This window comes from Pygoscelis adeliae, unplaced genomic scaffold, assembly GCF_000699105.1.
Source record: "Pygoscelis adeliae isolate BGI_AS28 unplaced genomic scaffold, ASM69910v1 Scaffold174, whole genome shotgun sequence".
Lineage (NCBI taxonomy): Eukaryota > Metazoa > Chordata > Aves > Sphenisciformes > Spheniscidae > Pygoscelis > Pygoscelis adeliae.
In genome coordinates this window covers 3,377,535-3,389,336 of record NW_008824676.1, presented here as the reverse complement: position 1 = coordinate 3,389,336, position 11,802 = coordinate 3,377,535, and the positions used below count along the sequence as shown (strand labels likewise).

The 11,802-nt window shown below is 39.2% G+C and overlaps 1 protein-coding gene across 1 annotated transcript in view; it reads left to right on the top strand.

Annotated features, from left to right (window-relative positions):
- RNF19A (ring finger protein 19A, RBR E3 ubiquitin protein ligase) overlaps nucleotides 1–11,523 on the top strand; it is a 22,003-nt gene extending 10,480 nt beyond the window's left edge. The window contains exons 5-9 of the mRNA XM_009323073.1: nucleotides 4,095–4,209; nucleotides 6,316–6,477; nucleotides 7,143–7,356; nucleotides 8,767–8,910; nucleotides 9,299–11,523. Coding sequence (XP_009321348.1) covers nucleotides 4,095–4,209; nucleotides 6,316–6,477; nucleotides 7,143–7,356; nucleotides 8,767–8,910; nucleotides 9,299–9,989 — 1,326 coding nt within the window. The 3' untranslated portion in view covers nucleotides 9,990–11,523. The remainder of the gene's footprint in view (nucleotides 1–4,094; nucleotides 4,210–6,315; nucleotides 6,478–7,142; nucleotides 7,357–8,766; nucleotides 8,911–9,298) is intronic.
- The last annotated feature ends 279 nt before the right edge of the window (nucleotides 11,524–11,802 follow it).

Genomic DNA, 11,802 nt, shown 5'->3' with positions numbered 1-11,802 from the left:
GTACTGGATGGCATAATCAGATGATTTGTTTTTCTGCTTTTATCTGCATGGATTCTCACAGTGACTGGCACAGACACATAATTCTACATTTATTGGGAAGGGGGGAGAGTTTCTCTCACGTGAGCTGTTGCTGCTAGACAAAAAGCCCAGGGATGCAGCTTTTCCACTGTATTCTTTTTCATCTTTTTCTTTCAAACAAGTACTCCTACCTTCTGCTACAGTTGTTTTTGATCCTGCTATTCTGTTTTGCCTTCGTCCCATACAGTCATTAGAACCTTATAAATGATAAGAGGAAGAAGGCAGCAGTTACCTGTTTCAAATTCCTATTGCGTATTCTGCTTTTCTCATTAGATTTTGGGATAGGTCCCCATCACTGGGCCCCTTTCACATATTAATGGTAAAGTCTCAGAAAGTTAGCCTGTGAGGGCAGCTTCATGAGAATTTCCATTGTACGCCACTGCTTAATGGTCATTTTTCTGTGACTCCTGTCACATGTTTGCACTTTTCTTCAAAACATCTGATGATTGAGATTCCACAGGCTCTCCAAGCCTAATTTTCTTAGTAAAATTGATTTTTCTAACATTAATATAAATTCTCTTCCTACACTAAATTCTTACTGCCCTATCTTCAGCTGACATAAAGAATCCTTTTGCTTTGCAATATCCCATCACATATTTGATGATTTTTAAGTCCACTTTCATTCTTATCTCTAAAACAACCTAGCACGTTCCCATTTTTCTTGACAAACTGTCAAGAAAACTTGCTGGTTTAGACCTCTGATTCTCATCTTCTCTTCTGGATTTCTTTCCAGTTGTTCATACTGCCTTTGTTTTTGTCCAGTTTGAATATAGCAGTGAAGCTGAAGCATTACTACTGCTAAGTTAAATGAAATGAGTTCCTCACTATGAGGGTGGTGAGGCACTGGAACAGGGTGCCCAGAGAAGTTGGGGTTGCCCCATCCCTGGAAGTGTTCAAGACCAGGTTGGATGGGGCTTTGAGCAACCTGGTCTAGAGGAAGGTGTCCCTGCCCATGGCAGTGTGCATGGAACTAAATGATCTTTAAAGGTCCCTTCCAACCCAAACCATTCTATGATTCTATGAAAGGGTGATCCTGTGCATATAACTGCCAGTTATCTTTTTCTCGACAGCATGCTATTTTCCTTCCGTGTACTCTAAAACACATACCCTTCCCCGACGTACTGGTAATTTAGGCAATTGGTCTCTTCCTAAGGGTAGTCTTGAACTCATTACCATTGTGCTGCATCTTAAGTCATTTCAGGCCATTTTTTCAACTTCTCAAGACTAGCATGAGTTCTGGCATTCTTGCAACCTTGCCAGATTGTATTGGCCTGGAATTCAACAGACACATTGTTCTTCCATCTTCCAGGTTAATGAAAATGTTGAATACTCTTGGATCCAGGGCATATCTCTTAGAAAAGTATAGGGTGAAGAGTTTCAATTTGGGGAGTAAAAAAACCTAACGATGACTCAGATGTTTTCTATCTGTTTTACATGAAGCTAATAGTAGTTTTCTCTAGTCCATTTTTCAGTCTGGACCATTACAACCTGTTGAGTGTCATACAAGAAAATGTGAAAATTTTGTTCAAGTCAGTGCATGAGATCTGCTTCTTCCCATCCTCAAGGCTAGTTATCTTGTAAGACAAGAAAATTAAATTGACATGATTTCCACTTGAAAAAAATCAGTCTGGCCTCTTTATTTCCTGCATTTGCTTTGGCGTCTACAAGTTCCCAGTTTTGAGGAAACGGAAGTTCAGTTCACTGGTCTTTAATTCCCCAGCTTCTTGTTTTACACCTTTTTAGAGATTATCATTGCAGTTTAACTTTTTCCAGTTTTCCTGATTTCTTTTCAGACACCTTCTATGAATAATAATATTCAAAAATTACTATTAGGGGCTCTGAAATTGGGCCTGCTGAGATATTTTGCAGATCAGCTCATGTAAGTACTCTCTAACCTGCTGTTTTTCTTAAGATCTTACTCCTTTGTCACCAGTCACCTGGCTCAGAGTTGATCTTTAGTGACAACTGAAGGGGAAAAAAAATTGAACAGGCCTCCAGTTTCATCTGCTGGCTGTCTTTCCTTTTTGTTAAATAACAAATTGGTCCATTTTGGTCTTCCTCTTACTAGCAGTGTACTTGTGGAATAATTTCTTGTTGACTTTGAGGTCCCTTGCCTTTTGTCTCCTCTATTTTAACCTTTCTGATTTTTGTCCTGACACCCTCATGCTGTTCCTTTATACCCATTCATAGCAATCTGACCTACTTTCTATTTTCTTAATGTTTCTGGTGCTTCAGTAAAGGAAGCTTTGTTGTTCTTTTACAACATTCTGTCGGTCTTCTGCATTGGAAGAATTTGTGCTTGTGCTTTGATAGTTTCCTTAAAGAAGTGCTAGTCCTCTCTTTTTATAGATATGTCTTGTAACCTACCAGTTTTCTGCATTTATGGAAATCCCTCTTCTTCTGGCCCAGTATTTTTATTTGGATATTCTTTATTCTTTACTCAATATTTGGAAGTCTCTTATTTCATAGTCATTCCTACCAATGTAACCTTCTATCTTCATGTTTTCAATCAGTTTCTCCTCTCTAACCACTCCCTTCCATTCCTTTTTGTTGCTTTATGTTTAAGGAATCCAATAGCCTTTATAGATATCGTTGTTTGTTGTATGCTTTTTGTTTCAGTAGTTAAAATTGCCCATAACAGTAAAATTCAGTGCTTGAGGTGATCCTGCTGATTGCTTACAGAGCCCTATATAACCTGATCTTCCTGGGTTTGTAATTCTTACATGCTCGTACTGTGAGAGTGTTCACGTTCAATTTTGCCTTTTTAATCCATAGGTATGTTCCACATTCAAGTGCTCCCTCACTCCATGTTGCTCTCTGTATAGCGTACCTCAGAGCAAGTAAATGCATTCTTGTTATACAAAGTGCAGTGTCTCTGCCCTTTCCTTGCCTGTCTTGCCTGAACAAATACAAGTACTTTAAGTTTATTCCAAAATGAGAGAACTACCCTACCAAATCTCTAATTGAAATTATAATTCAGAAAGCACAACACTTAATAAAACTTCCAGCTCATTTTTGTCATTCTTTTTGCAGTAGCAAATTGATATAAAAATATTGTGATTATCCTCTTAGTACTCTCTTTTGTGTTCTTCCTTAGATGTAGTGAGGATTAACTGAGCCTCATGACAACCATTAAAATGGTGACCTATTGTTCCTTTGTAATTACGTCTTAACCAAGAATGATGACAGATGAAGTGCATATCCCTGAAAAGCCATGTTCCTAGAGAGAGTAAATGAAACACAAAAAGTAGGAAATCTCTGTAAAACAGTGCTCTTGGAAGGCCTTTCAGGTTCATGTGGGATTTGTGGCAGCTAAATTTGAGGCAGTCACATTTCAGAGTTATTGCAGACTTGAACCATCAGTAAGGGTTTTGGTTAGCAGATTCCTTGGTAAATAGTAGCACAGCTAAAACTCAGGTTTGCTGAAATACTTCCTGTCTCAACAGCTTGTCGTGAGAGGGTGCCAGAGCAATGGAGTTCTTGCTCTCCCCCCTCCCAGGATATATTTGGTGAAGGCTGCCTTGCTACAAGATTTTCATGGCTCTGTTATGTCAGCCTCTGTTTCCATGGATCTAATAATCTGTGAAAGTTTCACTCCGTCTTGCTCAGGGGAAAGATAGCTGGGAATCAGAAGTGTCAATTTGATCAGATGTGGTAATTCTTTGATCCTGAAAATGGTCCGCTTTTCCCAACCACGTAAGCAGGTGTAATGATTAAACAAACAAAAAAATTCGTTCAATGATTTAGCTCTTCTAAATTGAAGGTGAAAGTAAATGCTTAGTTGCTGGATGGGAGGACTTCTAACTTTTAAGAAGTTGCCTAAAATTAAGAAATGTATAAATTTTCGTTTCTCTGAGATAAGTTAAGGAATAAATCATGACATAGAATGTGGTCTTTCTGGAAGAGAGCAGGGTACAGATTCCAAACTATTATATGTCAGTTCTTCCATCCTTGCAGCAATATATTATTGATGACGATAATACTCTAAAAACCCTTTCTTCTTTTCTCCTCTCAAGATTCACAATCGATATGAAGGCAAAGACATTTCAAAGCACAAGCGAAACTTGGCTATAGCAGGTGGTGTAACCTTATCTGTAATTGTTTCGCCAGTTGTAGCTGCAGTAACTGTAGGTAAGCAAATATTACTATTTTGTGTATTGGTAGCACCTTGCAACCAGAACTCTCTAAGTACTCATGGATAAAACAGCTGAGATAAGTCCTGTAGTTTCCTTTTATAGGTGAAGGAACTGAGACAATGAGGAGTCTGAGGTTATACATTTATTGGAGCAGAATGGAGAATACAGTACTTCAGGAAATGCTGCATTAAAATGAAGAATTAAAAATAATTTTTATCTTGCAAATTGAAGTTTCCATATTGTCATATCTGGCTTTTAAAACTAAAGTATTTAAAGCTTTTTTTAAATGACTGACCAAGAAGAAACTGTTGTCACAGAGTCTATTCGTATTTGAATAACTTCATATCAAACTTTTCTCAACACAAGAAAAATACAGTCTCTTGCACTTAACATGACAGTAGCTGACAAACTATTTGTTATGCTCTGGGATTCAGTTTGAATTCTATCACATGCTTTCTCATAGCGATTGTTGAGGATAGCATTTGAGGAAAATCCAGCTGTACATTACAAATTCTTGTCATCTTACCATGTAATTTCAAGATCACTGTAAGCAAACCCTGATTTTTTTTTTTTTTTTTGAAAGGAGTGGACTTGCCCAGTGCTGCCTTGCTTCTCCTTTGTTGCAGCTCAGGCATCTTCATAGTGGCGCAGTAAGCTGCCGTGGATAACTGATTCACGTTAAGACCCACCATTTAGTTTTAAGCTGGATCAGTCCCCTGATCCGATTCATCACGCAGTTGTGTATGCAGTGTTCCACCTTGTGCCAGAAGTAATGCTCAGACAGGAATGAGTGGCCTCAGGAAGACAGGGCCACTTTTAGCAAGTGGTGGTTTAAATTGGCCATGAAGCTGCTCTAAACTGCTTGTTAACAACAGTGGGCCACTGTGCAAATGCAGATATGCTAGTCATAAAACTCTCTGGTGTCTGTCTGCATTGCATTCTTCTCATGTAGCTGTGGTGTCAGATCCCCACTAAACAGGCAGTGGGACACAGTCTCATAGATGTATTTATAGGTCTGCTTTACCTCATTCTTTCAAGCTGTTTCTTATTCCTGACCAGAGATAAAACTTGGCTTTTTAGGGAAAGCAGTTGGGTTTTATTTTGTGGAGTTTTCACTCTTGCCCCGTTGCCGTTAACACATGGCCTCCAGTCTCAGGACATTACATGGCTTCCAAAATAATGACCTTGAGAATATGGATTTCCTCCTTGAATGCTGAGGAATTTCTAGTGAAAGGGACTTCTTATAACTGGCGCCCTTCTTTTAGGTTAGACGGAGGAGCCTTTCTTTGCATTGAGTCTGCCTCTGTCCTGGCTTTTTCAGAATGTGCCAGCTTGCCATTTTTCAGTCTACCGTTTTTCTGTACCTTCTGTGTACTTCCGTCAGCAAAGCCATAGAATGGTTTAATTCATATGCCAAAGGAGTAACTTTCAGACCACTAGAAGTGGTGGGATGGTTGCGTGTGTGTAACTGCGTGCACTTTAGCCCACAGTTCCTTTCAGTGGTTTCCCTTAACTCCTACCACTCTGCTCCACAGAATTGTTTACTTCTAAGGAAAACTTGTATAATTAAAATTTTTAAATTGAATCAGTGTGATACAATAAATATGAAAGATCCCACAGTAATAATAATGTTAAGTCCTATTAAATTGATAGCAAAGCCCTGTCTGACTTCAGTGGATGCAAAATCAAGCCCCTTATTAAATTAGTAGAGGTAATAACGTTTTTAGTTGAGTAACATTTGAAGTAGATCTCTGCTATTTCTGCTTCTCAGGTGGAACATTGTCACAGTCCCCAATGGAGCTTATATGAACCTTTAAAGTATTTTCATTTTGTTTGTAAAAGATGTTATGGACGTACTGGAAGTATTAATTCATCAAGCATTAAGCTTTTCTGCCTACCAATGCTGATAGAGGACATTCTGCCTGCTGAAAGTACTTTCCTGTCATTTCACCTTAGTGATTTACCAATATTTCTTAATTTTGCTCCCTCCTGATTTCTTTCAAGTGTGAAATATTAAGTAATCATGGAAAATGAAATAACTTTTATGAAAGGCTCTAAAATAGAAGTCACATTTAATGAAAGACTGTGCTTTCCTCGGTAGGTATTGGTGTTCCTATTATGCTGGCTTACGTATATGGAGTTGTTCCAATTTCCCTCTGCCGAAGTGGAGGCTGTGGTGTGTCAGCAGGCAACGGAAAAGGTGTCAGGATAGAATTTGATGATGAAAATGATATAAACGTTGGTGGAACAAATGCAGCTGTAGGTAAGAAAATTCTGTGTTTCATTTTCTGTAAATTTGGGCTTTGTGATTTATATTTGATGGCCTTAGATACTAGAATACATATTTGCAGAAGAGGTACTATACAGTTAGGACTATCTCCGCTCGTTGCTGAAAGACCAGCTTTCAGATGAGGATAGCTTCTCTGTGTTCATGCTGTGCTGTAATACAAGCATTAAAGCTTTTCTCGTCCATTTGAATCAAAGCCAGACTCGATTTTCCGTAGGTAAAAGTTTTAAGATAAAATTAAATGCTGCTTTTTCAGAATACTGGTTTGTGGAAACTTGCTGGCTTTCATCTTTTTATCTATAATAGGGGGAACTAAATGCTGATCTGGTGCTATTTTTATTTTAATTACGTGGCAGTATCCTTTGTGATAGGGTCTCTCTGTTTTCCTTGGCTCCATGTTACCTGTCCTAGCGATGGTTAACTTTTTGGTATCTTAAGTATGTGATGTCAGGCATAACCATTATAGCAACTTCAAGAAAAGTATCTCTTCCCCCCCGCCCCGACAAAGTTATCTTTTTGTCACAGTGTGTTTTATAAATCCTTTTTCTCAGTGTAATTTCAGGAACGGTTTCCATGGTCACATTCTAGAAACTACTAAGTTCTACTTCCATAACTGACAAGCCTTCTTTATTTCTGTCTAGATACCACTTCAGTAGCAGAGGCACGTCATAACCCTAGCATAGGCGAAGGAAGCGTTGGAGGACTGACTGGCAGCTTGAGTGCGAGTGGTAGCCACATGGATAGAATAGGAGCCATTCGAGACAACCTAAGTGAAACCGCTAGTACCATGGCCCTGGCTGGGGCTAGTATAACAGGGAGTCTCTCAGGAAGTGCAATGGTTAACTGCTTTAACAGGTAAGAGACATGCTTTCTGCCGTACGGTATCCTGCTCTACATGTAAGCAGAGGAAGTGGTATTACTAGGTTTTTTTTATTTTTGTTTTTTTAAATTGGTTCCTATTAGAAGGAACTGTCTCTGGGAGATAGAGACAGTTCATCTCTGACAAACTTCTTGGTTTCCAAGAGATCCTGCCAGACCACAATCCTCAAAGAAGAGTTTGAATTTTTTTCAGGGTGAGTGGGGCCTGAGATCTTGTTCTCCTGCTTCCCAGGAGAGCAGCCTCTACCCAGGAGTCAGAGGGAGGCATCCCATGTCTAACACAGTCATGTTCTCCGGTGCATCTCACCCCAGAGTCGGAACTGCTGACTTGTTCAGTACTGTACAAGTACTAAACTGTGCCTTCAGAACACCTGGCTGGAGTGTGGATTCACAGTGGACTTAGGCAGGAGGGGAGGCAGCTGGGCACCTGGCCTTGCCGAGGTGGCAACTTCTTGGCACTTAAGTGCTCAATGCCTCCTGTGAACTGGGGCCTTACTGTTTGTTGGCTGTCCTGCACCCTGAAGAGAAAGGGAGTGTCTGGAAAGGATTGTTAACATTTAGGGTTCAGGATGGAATTTGCTCTTTAAATCAGGGGCTAACACTGCTCATTTTCTTGAGTAAATCGGAAGTCCAGGCTATATAGAATAAGGAGGGCAGGATAGCAGCAAGAGTTTCCTTATGTGTTTCAAGCTGTGACTGCTGAGTGAGGTATACCTATCCTCTTCTTTAAAGAGCTGGGAGTGGAAAACAAAAGAAAAAAACACTACCAATTCACTGTCAGAACATAAATAAACAAGGCATTTGGAAAAAAGCTTATAATTTGATTTGGTTTATCTGCTCAGCCCAACTTAAGATTGTTCAGGTTTCTATTATTCCTGTTGCAGTTGATAACAATACAATATAAAGCAGAGTACAGAACACAGTTCTCTGCCTGTTATTTGATTAGTAATAATTTTGCAGCTGGAGAAACAGGGGAAGTATGTTGTCTTGAACTTATGTACCCTTCTGATTGTTTTTTCCATTTTTAGAGTACAGTACACTGTCTGCAAAAGAATTGTAGCTAAGCCTGGAAGTTGTTCTTGTAAATCTCAGGGAGGAAAGAATCCAGAACCTCTGGTTACACGCAACATTTTGCTTTGTTGGGAAATTAATCTGGTTTTGCTTTAGGGTGTTTTTAGTTTGGTTTTATCAGAAAGTAGTAATTTTTGACAGTGGGAAGAGAGAACCTGTTTCAGTAGGGTAAATATGTGCACCTGTACTGGAGTAACTAAGAAACTCTACCTAACTACTGAATGGTGGAGAAACTCTACAAGGTGACACTAATTTTCAACTAGTGTGCTTTAACTGTAGCAGCAGTATATGCAACTTTCTTTCTTTCTCTCCAAGACTGGAAGTACAAGCAGATGTGCAGAAAGAACGTTACAGCCTGAGTGGAGAATCTGGCACAGTTAGCTTGGGAACAGTTAGTGATAATGCCAGTACCAAAGCAATGGCGGGATCCATTCTGAACTCCTACATCCCTTTGGACAGGTAAGAGAAATGTGGTGAAAACAGAAGATTGATAAGCCTTGCTTATTAAAGGGTATTCTAAGCATGGCTCAGCTGTTCTACTTCAATGATTACCCTTTGAAACTGCAAATTTTGTTACAAACTGAATTACATGTGACTGCTTATATTTGCCAAGGTGATTTCCGAAGAGGAATGCCATTGCTGTAGCCCAGTAAAGTGTTTGATATTTCAGACTTTGTGTTTTTCTTTGGGCTGTTTATTTGGTTAAACGCTTAATTCTTCTAAAAGAAGTTACATCTCCCTAACTATCTTTTGCTATGTGTCTTGGAAAGCAATAAGAGTTTGTTTTGCTGGGTTAGCTGGCTTATCTTAGATGACCGCTTGCACTCACGGATTCTTTTTGTTCTAGGGAAGGCAACAGTATGGAAGTGCAAGTGGATATTGAATCAAAGCCAGCCAAATTCAGACACAACAGTGGAAGCAGTAGTGTTGATGATGGCAGTGCTGCAGGTCGTAGTAATGCCGGTTGTTCATCATCCTGCTTGCCAGAAAGTAAATCTAGTGCCACCAAGTGGTCCAAAGAAACAACAGCAGGAAAAAAATGTAAAGGTAAGCTGAGAAAGAAGAGTAGCATGAAGATAAATGAGACAAGAGAGGACATGGATGCTCAGCTGTTGGAACAACAAAGCACAAACTCCAGTGAATTTGACTCTCCCTCTCTTAGTGATAGTATTCCATCCGTAGCAGATTCGCACTCGAGTCATTTTTCCGAGTTTAGTTGCTCAGATATGGAAAGTATGAAAACTTCCTGTAGCCATGGTTCCAGCGACTATCATACTCGCTTTACCACAGTCAGTGTTCTCCCAGAGGTGGAAAATGATCGCTTGGAAAACTCCCCCCAGCCAAGTGGAATCCCTGCGCCTGTTCCAACAGCCCCAAGCACTGATGTTCCACAGCTGAGTAACATTGCTGAGGAAAACATTAATAACGGATCTTCGAAAGATGTAGATTTAGGTATTGGTGAAACACTGAAAGAAACAAACAACAACCATTCACAACATGCTGTGGAATTAAGCACTGCTATTCAGACTGAAATTTAAGCCTATAAGTGCTGCAAAAATATATGTACCACTAATGAACCCTGTCTGAAAGCTGGTTGAATTACATGCGACTTCCGTAAGTTTCAGGTGACCAGCAGAAGCAAGGTTTTGATACAACTGCATTTTATATATACTTGTCTGATAAGGCAAAATACTTCATATGGATCTTAGACCTGTGTGAAGAGACATGAAGGCTTTAACCAAGTGCATTACAGCAGTACAAATACGTCCATGTTTTGTATTTTTGCCACAACTTTGCTTGAAAGCATATACTTGGTGTATTTAGATAAAAATTGGTAAATTCTTGATATGTTAAATGCTGAAATGAATAATATGTCCTGCACTGTTCACTTGGAAAATATGGGGTTTGGGATAAATGGGTGTTAGCTGAGCGTTAGTGACTTAAAACCATTCTTGTGTGAACTCTATTTAAGGGAAGCAAAAGTTTTGCAGAGACCTATACAAACGTATTTCAACAGTGAATATTCGTAATGATAATTTTGTTTCATAACTGGACACACTATTTAGAATGCATGTAGAATGAACCGCATATCTTCAGATGGATGTAGCCTGTGTCAGAAGTGTTTATGGCATTTTACATAATTTTGAAACAGAAGAGATTGGTACTTTAACATATGGTGGAATGGAGACATCACCTGTGAAGAACAGTGGGGTTACTTATTTATTCACGCAACCAACCATGCAGCAGATAAGGCTACTATATAGCGTATAAAAACTGTAAAATAACAATCCAGTGATTTATAAGCATTGTAGAAAAGCAGATGCAGTCACCTTTCATTAGGGGGGAAAACGGTACCCCATCAATTCTTGGTGCCTTCGGGAAAGACTGGGTTTGAAGTGCCTGGTCGTTTGAGGATTTTACTGTAATGTTTTCCAGAATGTCCTCTTTGGCCACCTTGGATCACAAAAGAAAATTCTAGTGAATAAAATGACTGTGGTAGATAAATGTATAGTAATAATGAAGTATTGGCCTACCAAAGACTCACTCAGGCTTTAGTGGACATGACATCTCTTTGCAAGACATGCATATCTTCAGTCTCAGAATCAAAGTGCAGTGCAATGACTGCCCAAGTGCAAAGATGGGTTCCAAATATGCTGGCTTTTTCTTTTCCTTTTGCATATGGAAGATGTACAGCTGAACACAAGCTGAAGTTGGCCAAAGCGCCTGCACTGTTAACATTTTTTTGCTAAGTAATTCACTAAAATGGAAAAAAAAAAAAAAAATGTGAATATCAAAATAACAGTTAACAATGTTCTGTCTCGTGTTTCATGTATTGCCATTATGGTGCTACTGGAAGTTTGGTTGGATAAAAAGAAAATGCCATCAGCTGCAGTCCTCTTCCATGACCTAGCCTCACCAGTTTCAGTAATATGCTTATAACACTAGTGCCAGTTATGTTATTTGATGCTTGTTACAGTATTTGTATATTTGCAATTCAGTTTTGCTCAATAATATGCGTGTAAACTGCCTATCTGAAATAAATGTCTAAATACTGACTTCTAGTGGTCCTTTGTTTAGTGTGCTGATTAGCCTTCTAAAAATGTCTATGTTCCAGAAGGTGCTTTTTTTTTTCTGTAAGGTGCTGACTGCTGTCATCTCCTGTTGCCTTTAAACACTTTTGTTTTGTTAGGTGTGTTTTGGAAGTTGAATGCTCTGATACTTTGAAATACAAGATCTAAAGTCAGTTGCATTTTGTACAAGGCTTCAACCCGATTTCTTTTCATCTTAAAGAACAGCAATCTGAGCTGCCTCTATGGCGGGCAGGACAGTAAATGGTTTTCTGAGAGGATG